The sequence below is a fragment of the Henckelia pumila genome, chromosome 2 (genome assembly GCF_033568475.1).
Source record: "Henckelia pumila isolate YLH828 chromosome 2, ASM3356847v2, whole genome shotgun sequence".
Classification (NCBI taxonomy): domain Eukaryota; kingdom Viridiplantae; phylum Streptophyta; class Magnoliopsida; order Lamiales; family Gesneriaceae; genus Henckelia; species Henckelia pumila.
Window position 1 is genome coordinate 13,440,594 of NC_133121.1, and position 17,224 is coordinate 13,457,817.

The following is a 17,224-nucleotide window of genomic DNA, read 5'->3' on the forward strand; positions in this document are numbered from 1 at the left end:
TTGGTCAAAGAGGTTTTTGAATTTAATTCATCTTATGGAAGCATGTTGGACCCTAATTCGGAGTATATCGACTGAAAACCTTGCGTAACTGATAGTCTTGCATGGCCGGGACTGGTTCGATAGGTTAACAATGCCACGTACAAAAGATTAGTTGCTAAATAATATTTAATTCAAAAATGGGAACCACTAAGGAGTTGAAATAAAGAAAATTATGGTTAGGGAGTTAAGATAAAGTTTGAAGGGTTGGTAGGGATTTTAAAATCATTTACCCTTAAAACAATTAAAATTAAATATGGGGTGTGATTAGTAAACTGTGGAAGGTAAATATCATTGTTTATTAATATATGATAGGGATATTTTGGTCATTGTAATGCAATTATAAAAATAATCCATCATTTTAAAATTATATTTATGTATATTGTATAACACACCAATGTTTTCATAGCAGGACCTGCGATCGAACCGGTTTTTATTAATAAAATGGTTCAATCAGTCGCACCGTTTTAACCGGACAGTCGGACCGAAAATCCGTTTATATAATGTAATATAATATAATTAATATTATGTTTTAAATTTTAAAAATATAAAAGATGTATATAATAGACAAAAAAAATATATTTATCATAGTTTGAAAACTAAATAACTATATAAATATATTCAAAATATTAATTATATTTATATTTTTTTAATAAATAAATTAATTAAAATACTCTAATATTACTAAATAATATTTTAACGAAGTACAAATTTCAAATAATAATGTATATATATATATATATATAAAATAAAATATTAAATTAAAGTTTTAAAATAAAAAAACTAATTTTTCAAAAAACATAAAAAAATCTCAAAATCGGTTGAACCGGTTCTTGACCGGTTTTTTTTATCAATTCTGACCGATTCAACCGTTAAAACAGTTTTTTAAAGTGACTGGACCAATGATCGGTTCCCGGTCGAACGACCTTTCCGGTCCGATTTTGAAAATATGGTCAAACACTAAATAAATTATCACACAATACTATTTATCTTTCATTTTATTATCACACGTTTCCTTCATATTGTATTTTTCCCACATTATGAACCTGATTGGCCATGTTATCACTTAAATTAATGCCAGACACTATGCCTAAAAGGCTACAACATATGACACTAGCGTTTTTTAAAAAAATGAAAAATATCAGACTTTACCAAATAAGTATATTTCATTAATAAATTTCTTTTACAACGATAAAATATCACATACAAATGTGGAAGCGTACAACTTTAAAATAACACAACTTAATAGAACTTCAAGGGTAATAACATGCATCATCAGTCATCACCAGCCTCTAAACATATTGTGCTCCTAGTTATCTAATTCTTCATCATTCTTATTTAATTTGAGAAAGGATGTAAGTGAGTCATTTCATGATCCATCTACAAAGAAAAACATATTCATATAATTTTAAAATTATTTGTTTTAGGAAAAATGTCAATTGTAAAGTAATCGTAACCGACGGTCCATAAACTTAACAACAAAACATAAACAAAAATACTCAAGTCAAGGGTCATTAAATTTTTTTTTTTAAAGGGTCAAAATTTTTTAAAATTTTTTATATGGCCCAAAAATTTAAAAATGAATTTTAAGTGTTATTTTTGGGCTAATGTTATATTAGCCCGAGTAGCTCAATTAAAAAAATGAAGTAACCCACATTTTAGTTTTCAAAACTAGTCCAAAAAAAATAAAAAATGGGTTTTTATTCAAATCTACTATTGTGTTAGTGTCATATTCTTCACTCTCCATCTTATAAAGTTTTCCAGCTTCCATGATTTTTGAATTTCTCGCTAAAATTTTTTAGCCCGGGTGGTGCTGAAATCCAGACTCCGCCATTGCGAATGTGTTATGGGCGATTATGAAATGTGATATAATTAGTTGTACAAAATTAGTAATAATATTTATATAACCAATATTTGTTTAATTAATTTAGGATTAGGAATGACATTTTTGTTTAAAAAAATAATAATTTATTCGCATTCACTTGAAGAAGAAAAGAGTTCAACTTTCACCCTCTTTCTTCCCTCCAAAGCGCCGTTCGTCTTCGCACGACTCTTCAATGGCGGCCATTTTCACGAAGAGCAGACGCATCACGACTCCTTAAGACTTGGGGTGAGAATTTCAATGGCTAATTTTCACTCTTTTTCCCCCCAAAATGCTTCAGTTGTGTGCGTGTGTCCCGCCATTATCATGCTGAAACAACAAGTTTATTTGAAGCACATTTCGATGTAAATAGAATATTTAGTGGGAATGACTAGAAATTTAAGATTTGTGTATATTTCCTGACCTCGGAATCGAATTTCACTGCTCATATTGTTTCAAATTTCGTTTGCATTATGGAAGACTTTGAACTATTTAGCAAAAATCCGTGGAGTTCTATTTCTATTGCTCTCTTCTCAGAATTGGGTGGATTGAAAGGGGAAAAAAGCTAAATGTTTGACTGAAAAGAAAGAACATTTGAAAAAGTAATAGCAAAAAAAGAACGGAATATAAATGTAGCTTTTGATATCATTGTTGTTACTATCCTCATATTAATATTACTATCTTTATCATCATATATGTTGTTATTATTATTATTCTAATTATTACTACGGAGTAATACTTTTATCCTTGTACTATTGTTAATGTTAATACGTTAGTGCTATGATTATTACTATAATTGTTGCTACAAGCAGCATAATTAATATTGGATGGTATTATTATCACTTCATCATTATTATCACTATTTTTAAAATCACTGATATTGTTATTATTGTTGAATAAAAGTTTGTTTTGCTTACGCGCAGGTATGGACACTGTCTCGGTGATTTTGTATGTAGGTGGTAATGTAGTAGTGGGACATGGAACGGTGGAATATAGTACCCCTGCAACAACTATAATGCGTATAGCACGATCTATGAATTTATCTGAGTTGATTGTAAGATTGCATCAGAAGTTAAAAATCGACAGCACAAAATTCAGCCTGAAACTATCAACCAGATATGCTTACATGGAGCGGTCGCGTGTGATGCGAGTGCATCTGAACGTGGACAATGACGACTGCTTGCCGTTTATGCTAGATGACACTGACCTCCAGTGCCTACATTTGTATGTAAACTCTAAGCCAATAGCACAGAATACAGAGCTTGATGGACTAGAAACTTACAATCCCTTGACAACTCAACGATTCAACACGATAGGGTTGGGCGAGGATGTCGGTACTTCCACTGTTGCTCGGAGTGTTGATGCACGTCGAGATAATTCATATCAGGAGCATGGTACTGGCGACTGGGATCAGTATATTGTGAATTAGTCGGATAAAGGAGTTCCTCAGTGGCCAAGCAATGCACGTGGTTGGGATTCTAATGTAGGAGCTTCCGCTTATTTAGGCATAAATGTTACAGATCATGAGGTTTCACAGGATGCAGATGCGCGATATTTGGGTCATGTACCTACTGCCCCCTCGTCGCAGGATCAGACAAGGCGTGATTTGGTAGGGGATGATTATGATGATGTGGCCAGGAATGACAGGGAACCTGATACATCATCGAGTGAATTGGAAAAAGATCATTGTTCCGTCGATGACAAGATGGGTGCAGATGTTGGCGATCGATTGCATGCAAATCCAGGGGAGCTTGCATCATCTGCTACACTGTGCTATGCCATGATACATAATCACAATGGGACAGCTGCACCAAGCACGTATAAATATCCTCCATTCTTTAGTTTAGTCACCGAAGAACAGATTCCAGATTCTATTGGTGTTCCATCCAGACCGCGGTTGAGCTACGACCATATAAGAGGTGAGCTATGCGAGCATGACATTTAAAGACAAGAAGCATTTGATCGGTTCTGTTAAAGATTACTCTGTCAGAGTGGTTAAACGTGAATACCATGTTGTTCAAAGCTCCCCGATCTTTTGGAAAGTACAATGCAAAAAATAAGTCTTCTGGTGTGAATTGTAGGTGGGGTCTTTGAGCGTCGCTAAAGAAGAGGTTGGGGTACTGGAAGATTACTAGATACTACGGTCCACATACGTGTATCTCAAGTCAAGTTGATCTTGACCATCACAACCTAGACAAGAATATGGTGGTTAGCACGTTGTTAGGTATCGTTCGCGATGATCCACCGTATGAGATAAAAAATGTTAAACAGCTTATTAAAGATAGATACGGCTATGATATCTCTTATGAAAAGGCTTGGCTCAGCTTGAAGCGGGCTATGGAAAGTGTTTATGGTACTTGGGAGAGCTCTGTATATCTATTGCCTAAATATTTGGGTGCTTTGGTAAAGTATAATCCAGGTACCATAGTTGAGTGTAACCATTTACCGACGAACAACCCAGGAGTAAAGATCCTTAACTATGTATTCTGGGCGTTTCGTCCGTGTATTGATGGGTTTACGCACTGCCGCAAAATCATTTGTGTGGACGGTGTCCATTTACATTCAAAGTACAACTGCAAGATGCTGATAGCCGTTTGCCTGGATGCGAACAACCAGATCTTACCACTTGCCTTTGCGTTCGTAGACGATGAAAATTATGACTCGTGGAAATGGTTCTTGGAGAATCTGTCTAGACATGTCGTCTGTGGTGTTAGAGGTGTATGCCTTATTTCTGATAGACATCGAGCCATCATTAGAGCCGTAGACGAGGTACCTGATTTTAGACATCCACATGGTATGCATTGTTTTTGCCTGAGACATGTGTGCTCAAGTTTGAACACTCGGTTCAGTGATGTTCATCTCAAAGACCTGTGTTGGCATGCGGGCATGCACCACCAAATTCGCAAGTTCGATGTGACGATGGATGCAATAAAAAACAAGCAGCCATTGGCCCACAAATATTTATTAGGTATTCCGCGAGAGAAGTGGACGCTAGCTCATGATGGTGGGAGGAGGTGTGAGATCATGACGACAAAAATGTCCGAGTGTCTGGATGATGTGTTGAAGGGTGTCCAAAGGCTTCCTATTTCCGCAATTGTGTGGGTAACATTCCATAGGTGTGTGCAGTATTTCGTCCAGCGTGTATTAGAAATCCAACGCATGATTCAAAACAAGCAGCTGTGGCCTGATTACGCATATCATAAGTACGAGCAGTGGTTTGCACGATCCAGCAATCACACGGTCACCCAATTTGATGCTATGGAAAAATTGGCTTCTGTTACGACGGGAGGGGGGCAACACATCCAAACTGTACAGCTCACAACTCGTGAATGCTCTTGTGGTAAGTGGACTATTTTTGGAATTCCATGTTCACACGCAATTTGTACAGCGAAGTGGTGTGGGTTGGATCCCATGACACTTGTCCAGCCATGGTTCAGCATGGATGAGTATATTGAAACTTACGAGGGACGATTTCGCCCAATTGCAGATGAATATTACTGGGATACCCTGACATTTGAGCTGTATCAGAACCCTGCGCAATGTGAGAGGCGAAGATCAAGAAGGGATAGAAGTGCTAGAACCAGGGATGAGATAGACCGACCAACGATTGAGGAGGGAGAACACATCTCTAGCGATAACTCGTCAGAGTTGTATTGTTTATAAATATGTACAGGTAATATGTTATGTAAGTTTTTTGCTTTTTTGGCGAAATTTTTTTTATCATAAAAGCTTCTATTTCTGTATACTTCTGTAATGTATTACTAATATTTGTATTAGGAGGAAACTGACCCTCCACTTGCTGAATGATTTTTATCATGCACCCTTTAGACCTCATCAAGAGGAGGCAGAAATCAAGAACAAGGAACAGAAGCAATTTTAGGAAATGATGGTTTCCTGCACAAAGCGAGTGCGACTACATCAGCCACGACTATTTTAGTTTTGATGCTGTTTTACTCTTTCCGGTGCTGTAAAAAATTTGTTACTTGATTTCGCTGCTTTTGAACTATTACCATCAGTAGAGATGACTTTCCTATGCCTTCACTTTACTGTTGTATAAGAAACTGTTATGTATTGGGTTACAAATGGACTGATTTTGGTATTTCTTTACTTCTGAGGGTTGAGGTTGTCAAAATTTTATTGTGGAATTGTCAGCAGCATCGTTGATGCTGCGTTTCCGGTTACTCACTCTTTGAAGGTGCTATTATATGTTTCGATATAAGTATTCGACAAGATGTGTTTTCATAGCTATGGAGATTGGAGGTCAGATCAGATATATATATAGAGACACTGGATCTCCAAGGTGTTTGCTTTAATCATCTCATTTATATTATGCCATTTCTCGAGAAAACATGTATTGGAAGCGTCCCGATGGTATATATTTTGTTGATGGTATGTACCGATAAGATTAATAATTGTATTTTGTGGATAAATATAACCAATCAAACCGCAGTTTAATGATGGTGAGGAGCTCGAGGTGTCACATGATGTAACACGCACGTATGAGTATCATGTTTCGATTGTTCTCTAACAACAGTAGCTATGTAAAGACTACGTGATATCCCGAGGCTGTTAAGGTATATTGTACCAGCAAACAAGAAGAGAGAGATGATGAACTGAAGCAATACATTATCTCATTACAAAGCAAAGAGTACACCACGAACATGTTTCATTTCTCCCATGAATTTCACGAAGCCTTAAAATAGGCTGGGCTCTTTATTTTTCATTAATCAGTTGGTAATTTTTATTTTGAACGGCAAACAAGAAAGGATCATATTGGTTACTTCTTTCCAAGGAAGTTTTTGAACCAAATCGCTGTTTTCTTTGGGATTCTTTTAAGACCGTCCTTGAAATCGACGTAGTAATAACCGAACCGGAGGGTGTAGCCGGAGCCCCACTCGAAGGTGTCAAGAAACGTCCATCCAAAGAAGCCTTTAACTTTCACACCTTGGCTGCAAGTTATAACATCACATAATGATGTTAGAATATATATGAGTGCAAAATGAATATGATATCAAAGTTTTGTTATGCTGCCCAACAACTATATCCCGTGCCCATTATGTACAAGTCAACTCACTTATTGTATCGGTCAAATCACTTATTGTAAATGGTGGACACGGAGTTGAACATAGTTGTTGGACATCATAATAAAACTATATGATATCAATCATAAATAGGAGATATAACTCATAAGGAGGTGTATAAAGCTTACTTGATTGCTTTTCGAACCGCTTGAAGATGTCGTAGGTAAAAATTGACTCTCCCAAGGTCATTAGTACCGTCTTTTACCGTACCATTGTTGGGTGAACCATAACCTGACGACGACGACGATGATAATTAAAAGAAATTAGGAAAATATCATGTTTGATTTGCTTGAATAAGTTATTTAGACATACCATTTTCGGTTATATAAATTGTGGGATTGTTGTATTTCTCTTTGGTGTACACAAGGAGATCGTAGAGTCCTTTTGGATATGTAAAGAAGATGCTTACACCTGTCTGAAATTACATGAATATATAAATTTTGATTTAAGAATTATATATATATATCTAAAAGATTTTATACCAAAATTTGCCAAATATGAAGTGTAGTGACGAGTAACAAAGAGAGAATCATGATTGAAACACAAACAAAAATAAGTCTTTTGTGATACAGTTATATGTGAGACGAGATAATTTTGTTTATATTTAAAATAAAAAATAATATTTTGATATAAAATATAATACTTTTTTATTGATGATCAATTAAAAGATACATATCACCAAATTTACACATTAGATCAACTCGCATCAATTTTTGTGCTAATATAATTACGTACCGGGCTACCAATTGGCACTCCATTTCTGTCAGCTGCAAAAATAATTAAAGCAACGAAAAGCTGTAAATATATAAAGTGGCTCATAAATTTAATGTTTTTTTAATTTTTAATAAAATAAAAGTTAAATTAAATTAACTCGAATTTTTTTTTTCTATTTTTTAATTGTTAATAATAATGAAAATACAACCTCAAATAAAAAAATCATGAAAATACAAACCTTTTGTAACAACTTAAACATCATGATTGTATCATTAATCTACCACATAGACAACCAACACAATAGTTTTTACTGCCCACTAAATCTCAATGACCAAAATTTATGTTTGCAATCACTATGTTAGGTAATTAGGAATTTATAAAATTGAATTATATAGAATATATAGAATCTCATTAAATTTAAGAGAAAAATAAACAAATTAACTCGGTCAAAATTTGATTTTGTCATGTATCTTTGTTTTTGTTTGTTTTTAGTCGTAGAAACTAAAAAGTGCTAACATGGTCTCTGACAAATCAATGATGACGACTTTTGTCATGTTAAAATCATATATGTTGCCACGTCACGTTAAACGTGATTAAGAGCTAAAAAAAATAAAAGTAAAATAAAACCTCTGCTCACATGAAAAATATCAAAATTTGAAATCAAAACACAAAATATGACAATGTACAGGACGAATTTGGCACAATTACCCTAAATATAATGACATTATATATATTTGCAAAATTATTCAGCTTACTTGAAAGATGAACCATATTATCCGTTGAACTGCTAACAATGCCATTTCGAGCTGAAAGGTGAGCAGCATAATTCCCAGTGTAGTAGTTCAATCCAAGAAAATCATAGGATCCTTTCAGCATTTCTTTCTCCTCCTTTGTGAACTCCGGGAGTCGGTTTCCGACTGTCGATCGCATGATTTTTGGATACTCTCCATAAACTACTGGATTAGCAAACCTTTGAAATACAATTGATGAATTTAATTAGTTTTAAATTAATAGTTTTGAATTTTTGGTCGCATTGTGAGTTTGATCCTTAATAATGACTTGAACGTGACTATTTGCGGGACCAAACTCGCAATGAGACTAATGTACGTACATGACAAAAAAAATACAATTTCCTTTATTATTTTAATAAAATTTTATGTATTTACTTACCATCCATACATAAAATCAAGAGCTCTTTGGGCAGCTTTGACATCTAGTCTGCTACTGGAGAATGGAACAAACCAATGAGTAACTAGAGTTATCCCAATTTCACCCTTTTGAGTCGCCTGTCACAAATTATTTTCTTCAGTAAGTGATTCATAAAATATATAAATAAATAGTACCTTATATAATGCATCGTTTGAAATTACAGAATATTAATCTATTGATTATTTATCTCCTCCAATCTCATATCGTTTTTTGGTCATATTATTTATCTATCTACTCATTATTTATCCTACATAAATCAAATTATTAATTATTTATTTTACATAAATTAAATCATTTAATTTAAATTACAATATTACCCTCAATAAATAACATTATTCACATTTTATTAATTATTAAAAGAACAAAATGATAATTTATCATCTTATTTAAAATTTAATTAATCAATCAAATCAAATAATATATTAACTATTATTTTTTTATCATACTGATTATTTATCTCTATATTATTATTGTAGCTAAGTATACTTTAATTTAAAATTTTACAAATACTATTCTATTATTATAATATATAATATATTCTAGTAGTCTAAAATACACCTTATTTTAAAATTTCATACATAACCAATAAAAAAACTGAATAGCCTCAACTCATAATTCTCATGTAACATAATTTCGATGCGATCAAGTAATATATATACACAATTTAATTTATTAATTAATTAATTTCTCTACTCAAAGAATGTTGGAATACACACACACACACACACGAACTGACCTTGTATTTTTCCCTGTATAACTTGACAGCCGTGGCGTGGCAAAGGAGTAGATGATGGGCCACGATATAAGGCTCGGTGGCGGAGTTACCTTGGGCGCAAATCGTCCGGTTCGAGCAGCGACCGGGCGCAAGCGTTCCGGCGACTCCACCGTCATAACCTCCGTTGGTGAAAATATATGCCTCATTTAGTGTGATCCAATGCTTTACACGATCACCAAACTCCTTGAAACAAAGCTCCACAAAATCTCTATAATCATTTCTGCATGCATGTACCAAAATATATATAATTTCATCAATATCTTGTTTGATACAATATATAGTTTGTGGAACGTAAAAATTTTGTAATTTTATTGAACATATATAAGAGATCTCTTTCGTTTATTAACCATGCATAAAGGAAAGTTTACATACTCGAATAAATTTTATTGAAAAATGACTAAAATGGGGCACGTACGTACATTACGTGGGTACTTAAAAATCCATTGTATTCATCTTCCAGTGCTTGAGGAAGATCCCAGTGGTATAGAGTGACAAATGGAGTTACACCTGCATGTAATTCAATTTACTTCAACATTAATGCATATAATATGTAACCATATATTGATTAAACTTAAAAAAAAATATTAAGAAATGCAATTTATTACCATTCGCTAGGAGCTCATTGAAAACATTGTTGTAAAAAGCAATTCCTTTCTTGTTAACTCCTCCACTAAGCTTCCCATCTGATAATTAAATATATAGTTCAGTTTTTTTTCTTTAGTATGTAGCATATATATATATATATTTTATTAATATATATATTTATATATATATATATATCTCTAGTAATCCATTCTAATTAGAAAACGTGAACTGTTATTTGAATGAAATAAATAATATGATAAAATAAGGAGTTTATTTAGAAATTTGTTTTTCCAACGATTTTCTCAATCTGAAAAAAAATAAAAAATTAAACATACATATATATTTGAGACTGAAAGAGTATTAATTAACGAATTAATGTTGGTATGGTGTTACTTGGTAATATCCGAGGCCAAGAAATAGACATTCTAAAAGCATCCAGTCCGGTATCTATCATCAATTTCACATCATCCTGAAAACAATACATAGTTTAATGATTTTATTGACATTGACATTAGAATATTTTATAATATTGAGTTGTAAATGCCAATTTGATTTTCGTTAGATTTCAACAATGATTAATGCCAATGACCAAAAAGTGCTTAAAACTCACTAGTCGATGGATCTTTTTGTACATCTCCTATATAAAATATATACTAGACATGCAAGTAACGTGTGTACACGATTAAGAGCGCAAGTTTATATAAATAATAAACCCACCTTATATTTATGATAGAAATCATCGGCCACGTCCCCATTGCTTCTATCCGCTATCTTTTCTGCATAGTAAAATTTAGATTGTATATACTCATCGTCATATATATAACATGATGCTGCTTGTATTAAAGAGTGGCAAAAATAATAAAGAAATTTGATTCTTTAATTTCTTTGAATCCTTAAATGAAAAACCTCGTGCTTTTATTTTTTTTTGGCAATATGTTATCTTAGTTTAAAAGCATATAAGATTAAACGCAAAACAGTATGTTTGTATGTATGGATGTATGCATGTATGTATGTTATGTATATATAGATATAAAGTTGAGGTCATCCAAATAGATCATACAAGAGACATTTTCTTTCTGTCTGTGATGTGTGTGTTTGTTTTGCAGGTTGGCTTTCTTTGTTATAGTTGATACAGACAGGCTATTGCATTTCTTTATTTTATTTGACTTTTTCCAGCAATTATTGATGAGACTTGCATGGACAATAATTCAATTGGACCCAATTTTGATGAGACTTACATTTGGTCTCTGGAAAAAAAATTTATTTGCACTCCAAAATCTGCATAAATATGTTTTTGCACTTAATGAACTCATTAATTTTTCTCGGATAAAATTCGATACAAAACAGTGAAATGTGATATTAATATATGATATATGAGTACTAATTATTTTAGATCTGATACAAATATATGATTTTTGAGTACTAAAACATGTATGAAAGTATTGATATTAATGAAATAATTGTCTTTTTCGATGAAAATCGGTACAAAACATTAGAAATATGATACTAATATAATATATGATATTGGAGTACTAACAGTTTTAGATTTGATATATATGATTTTTCGAGTACCCAAACATGTATTTTAATTGTTGATATTAATAAAGTTGTTCAAAATTTATACTCAAAATCTAATCTTTTGTACCCAATCTAATCTAAATATAAGCTAATAAGTGCTCAAATATCATAACTCAGTACCATATGTACAATGTTTTGTATTGACTTTTATCCGATCAAGTGGTTAAATGATATTTTTAGAATTATAAAAAAAAATTTGTACAGATATACCAAAAGTTAATTAGTATACAAGGATATTTAACTTTCATTAATAATATATATAATTATCTTAAAATAGATAAATGAAATAATAGTGAGATCAGATCAAATTCAAATAACCTATAGATAATATCGAAAAGCATGGAAAAAAAGATAATTCATCTCATGCGATCATGCCTCGTTCTAAGCCTAATCATGCACGATTATTTAATGGGCACATGTAACAATTATTTAGTATACATAGGTTTACGAAAATGATTAATATAAAACGAAAAGTCCATTACAACCAAGTATAAACTGTTTCAAACTTTATCTTCCACCGACGTGGGAAAAGGACGTCATAATTTAGAAATAACTCGTGTGAAATTTGTGAGAGAAAAATATATTAGTGTGGGCATATATGATATTACAAAAATTTAATATGAATGAAAAATAATTATTAAGTTTTAAAAGAGTGATAAAGTCATAAAGAGACCTGGAAATTTGTGAGTGAAGTTATCCCATATGCTTGGTCCTTTACCATCTTCGAACGCAGCACCTTCGTACTATAAATAATAAATACAATTAGAAATTTGGTAAAATATTTGTTTTGATTTTAGGATAGTTTTTGTTATTTAAATTAAAATTTTCAACTAATTTTATAATGTTTATTTTTGGTATTTATGTATTATAGTAATTTTATCATGAATGATGTAAATCAATATTATTTTAGAGGTAATTATTTTGGGGGAAATACAGGATATTATTATTTATTTAAAGCTATCAAGGCCTCATACTTGAAAAAAACAAGCGTGAAGGGCACATGTTGCACTTGCGTGTATCTAACATATTTATTTACTAAAACTATTTTTCGTAATAAAATTTTAGTAAGTTGTAATTTAAAAAATTAATGGAAATTAAAACTACCTAAATAAATAGTGGATGAAAAGTTATGGGAATTTATATAAAATTCATGTGGCAAGTAAAACATGTAGAATATTAAAATATAAGGCCTATTTTATTTTTTCATTTTGCTTGTGATCGTGTTAATTTATAAAAGTCGGTTTTTATAAGACCCTTTTATTCATTAAATATAATGAGATACTAAGAGAGAAAGAATAGTGGTCATTTAAAGATATATTTCTCTTATTTTATTTTTTTAAAAAAATCATGATTATCTTATTTTCTAATAGATGGTAAACTGCTTCAAGATTATTATTAAACACACTCACACACAGTTCACCACAAACAATAATGAATGAGTAATTCTGTTGTGAGACGGTCTCACGGCTTTATCCGTAAGACAGATCAATCATACGATTCATACCTATTTTTATAATAAAAAATAATATTTTTGACATAAAAAAATAATAATTTTTTCAAGGATGATCCAAATAGGAAACCCGTTTTATGAAATTGATCCGTGAAACCATTAAACAGTCGTTTTTGTGATAATGAAAAGGAAAGGGCATCATTAATGTGAATGGAGGGGCATATGTGATGTCAAAATATCGACCACTTTATTAAATATTGGTAGTACTGGCATTTCATATTAAATATAAGTTTTACAATATTATTATTATTTTTAAATTTATTTAAGAATAAGTGATAGAAATTCATCATTTAAAAAAGAGAAAATTATATTTTTACTCTCGTAATTTGCAATTTTTTTTCTACTTTTGATTTTTTAACAATGAATTGCTTTCTAAATGGATCATTAGAAATTAATGCATCAATGGAGCCTGCGATGATCCTCATTAAATATTCATTTTATTTAACAATTAGGGCACCGTTGTGAAGGATAAGACTTTACATCCTCGCCTCAGATCCAGTGTGTTACTCGAATTCCATGATAACGAGACTTACAAATAATTTATTGGGAAAATAGTTTGTTCGGTCAATTAGGTCGTCCATTTTACTGTTTTCGTTTATTAAGTTTTTAAAGTTTGATTTTGATATATTAGCTTTTAATTTTCAGTTATTTTGGTCAAATTGCCGAGGTATAATCGAAAAATACTGATATGTGAAGCTGTCACATTAGAAATTGAACCAAAATAGTCGAGAATTAAAAGTTAGTGTACCAAACCAAAGTTTGTAAAGTTAATGTACCCAAAAAAAATAAGAAAGTCAATGGACCAAAAAAAATAATTTTTCCTAATTTATTATTAATCCTCGTATTTTAAATCCTTTTCATCGTGATATCATACACGCGAAACAGTGACAAACTAGACGTATAACAACTGTAGACGAAACCAAGATTTTTCTTATTATATGCTGCGAGACTAAGGTAGTGTTTAGGAGAGAAGCTGATTAGTGATTCCTAAAAGCACTCTCAAACACTATCTAAAGCTCCAACGAACGAACGAAAAATTTTCAGTGTAGCCCGAAAACCATACTTTAATGAATGTATAATGTATAAACGTATATAAATACATAGAAAAAGTTTGAAAGTTAATACAGAAACAATGTATTTAATTTTTGAAAGTATTTGAAAACATGGTAAAAGTGGAGTACCTGATAGGCAGCTGAGGCAGCTCCGAACGTAAAGCCAGGAGGAAAGCTACTGCGATTGAAATGCGACTTTAGTGCATTTGTTGTGCCGCCAAACAAACAACAGCAGAAGAGACAAAGCACGAGTAATGGAGTAACTGTATGAAACCGTACAATATTCATTGCTCCGATTTCTTTGTGCAAAATTGCTTGTTCTGATGCCCTTTTAAATAGGTAGATATGAAGAGCGAGGCCAGGGAAGGCAGGTGCAACTAACCAAATTCCTAATTGATTATATATCCAAGGGAAGCGAGATCATGTCGCACCAAAGTTTTAAGTTTGAGAAAAGAGTTTGTTTGATATTAGATTGTAGCTAACTTTTTATCGAGCTCAAAACAAATTGTTTTTGTCGTCTTTTAATTTTATGTTTATATCGTCACAATTTTAGTCAGTTATGTTTTCAAAATTCAGTATTAGTCTTATATCTTTCATTTTTATGGCAATTTCGGCATTAGGTTCTGTAATTTTAGTCAATTTTTTTTTTTCATACATGATATACTAAAATGTTGATGTATCAACATCACATCAATGCTGCAAAGAAAATGGCAGAAATATATAACAATAAGATTCCAAGTTTAAGACAAGTCTCAGATTAGATAGTCAAATAATAAAAAATATATACTCAAACTTGAAAAAGAAAAAAAAAAGATTGAAATTGAAAAAAAACAATTTATAGATGAATAACAGAATTCGATAACGTAAATGACCAAAATCATAAAGAGACAAATATAAGAGGTAAAATTCTAAATTTTTTTTGAAATAATCTATTATTAAAATATATTATAATTTGTTAAAACGTATTTATGTTATTGATCATTTAACAATTTAAATACGGAAAGAATATCTACATCCATTAATTAATGCTTGTTGATTATGGTGATTAATTTATAAATAAACCATCAAGTTGGTTTACTACTATTATTATTATTATTATTATTATTATTATTATTATTATTATTATTATTATTATTATTATTATTATTATTATTATTATTATTATTATTATTATTATTATTGTGGATATTATTATCTGAACAGACAGAGAGGATAACTAATTAATTAATTGGTCAACGAATCTATTCGTATCAATTAATTCTACTCTTTCCTTGGCTCCGAAACCTTTTAGAAATTATTTTCTTATTTTTAGGAAAACAAAAAACTAAAACACAATCTCAAATTTTCTATTTTCTTCCCACGTAGATTAAATTTTAATATTTTATATAATAGTGTGAGATATAATAAGGTCGAAGTAAATATTTTTTTATTTTTTCTAAAGTTATTATTTGAAGTTTATTTTATTCTGTTTGTTAGGTTAAATTTGCTTGGGCTTGAGTGAGATGAGTATTGAGATGGGTGACTTATTAATCGAATTGTTAACAACTTGATAGTTGATACTGTTGTATGATTCAGTTGGTTGGGTGAGTCCTAAAGGAGCAACGTTAAATATTAATGGATAAAACTAATTAATATTTATCGAAGAATACACCAACAACAAAAATTAAAGAATAAGATTGATATCTATAAGATGATATGAGACATGACCGCTTATGAGGTACGTCACTCTCTGGACTTACGAACCTAACAGACCGATCAATTGACACCCAAGTAAATGCAGTCCCTCATGTCCACTCGTAGCTTAATATGGGCTCTGCATTGTCACAAATATAATAAAATAAAGTTATGAAACTTCTAAAAACTATAAAGTTTTTTTACTCAATTTAATAAATTTGTATTTAAATTTAAAATTTTAAAAATTGCACATAATTGAAAAAAAAAATACAATTACACATAATTAAATATTAACTTACACATAATTTTTCAAAACATAACACAATTGAATTAAGAACACACACACAATTTTAAAAATACACATAATTAAAAATGACACATGATTAAAAAGTACAAATAATTAAAAATGACATGTTGGAAATTTTTTTTAAAAAAAATTAGACATTTTTTCATTTTTTTTAAAAAATTAAATTAATTTAAAATAATATTTATAACGCCCAGATCAATCTGGCCGTTCATAATTATTTTTTAAAAAAATAAAAAAAGATGGTGGGCTTCACTGTGCGAAGATTCTCCGTGCGGAGACCATCAACTTCACCGCACGCAGAAACTTCCTCGTGAAGTTTTGTCGCCCTTTAGTGAGAATGAATAGGGCCAATGAAGTTGGCTTGATCGCTCAGCTCCATTGACCTTTGTAGATGCTCTGAAAATCATATTTTTAATATTGAATTAAAAAATCTATTTAGTTGTCGAGTAATAATTTTGAAAAAAAATAATGATATATGTACATATATAGAGTGTTACATATATAGAGGGTTACTGATAAGTGCATTTTGTGCTTGAATTATTACTAATAAATTGATGTTGTTCTTAACTGCAGTTTATGCGAAGATCTCAAAGCGCGAATTATTTACTCTTTGATCCAGAGATCGAACGAACTGCACGTGCTTTGAGAAGAGCAAGTAGAGAAGAACAACAAAACATGGCTGAAGAAAATATTAATGAAATTCCCTTGGTGCCAATCAGATATCACTTCAGACCGACGATCCAGACTCAATATTCTGGAATTGCTTGAGGGACGGTAAATGCCAACAACTTGGAGTTGAAGTCGGCATTAATCAACATGGTTTAGCAGAATCAGTTCAATGG

At 31.3% G+C, this 17,224-nt stretch overlaps 2 protein-coding genes across 3 annotated transcripts; one reads left to right on the plus strand and one right to left on the minus strand.

The window, feature by feature from the left end:
• Positions 1–2,066: 2,066 nt before the first annotated feature.
• Positions 2,067–5,923, plus strand: LOC140884804 (uncharacterized). Of its 2 annotated transcripts, none has more exons than XM_073291664.1 (4): positions 2,067–2,146; positions 2,821–5,237; positions 5,385–5,570; positions 5,675–5,923. In XM_073291664.1, the coding sequence occupies exons 2-3, from the start codon at positions 4,100–4,102 to the stop codon at positions 5,558–5,560; spliced, it is 1,314 nt and encodes a 437-aa protein (XP_073147765.1). In that variant the 5' UTR covers positions 2,067–2,146; positions 2,821–4,099; the 3' UTR covers positions 5,561–5,570; positions 5,675–5,923. The 2 variants fall into 2 exon arrangements, with proteins under 2 accessions (XP_073147765.1, XP_073147766.1); XM_073291665.1 differs by having other exon boundaries at positions 5,726–5,923.
• Positions 5,924–6,561: 638 nt separating this feature from the next.
• Positions 6,562–14,844, minus strand: LOC140880734 (beta-glucosidase 13-like). The gene is made up of 13 exons (XM_073285427.1): positions 14,531–14,844; positions 12,513–12,582; positions 10,979–11,037; positions 10,655–10,730; positions 10,282–10,359; positions 10,096–10,183; positions 9,638–9,896; positions 8,863–8,978; positions 8,448–8,662; positions 7,714–7,745; positions 7,291–7,393; positions 7,107–7,209; positions 6,562–6,846 (listed from the first exon to the last, which is right to left on the minus strand). The coding sequence occupies exons 1-13, from the start codon at positions 14,687–14,689 to the stop codon at positions 6,675–6,677; spliced, it is 1,530 nt and encodes a 509-aa protein (XP_073141528.1). The 5' UTR covers positions 14,690–14,844; the 3' UTR covers positions 6,562–6,674.
• Between the last annotated feature and the right edge of the window lie 2,380 nt (positions 14,845–17,224).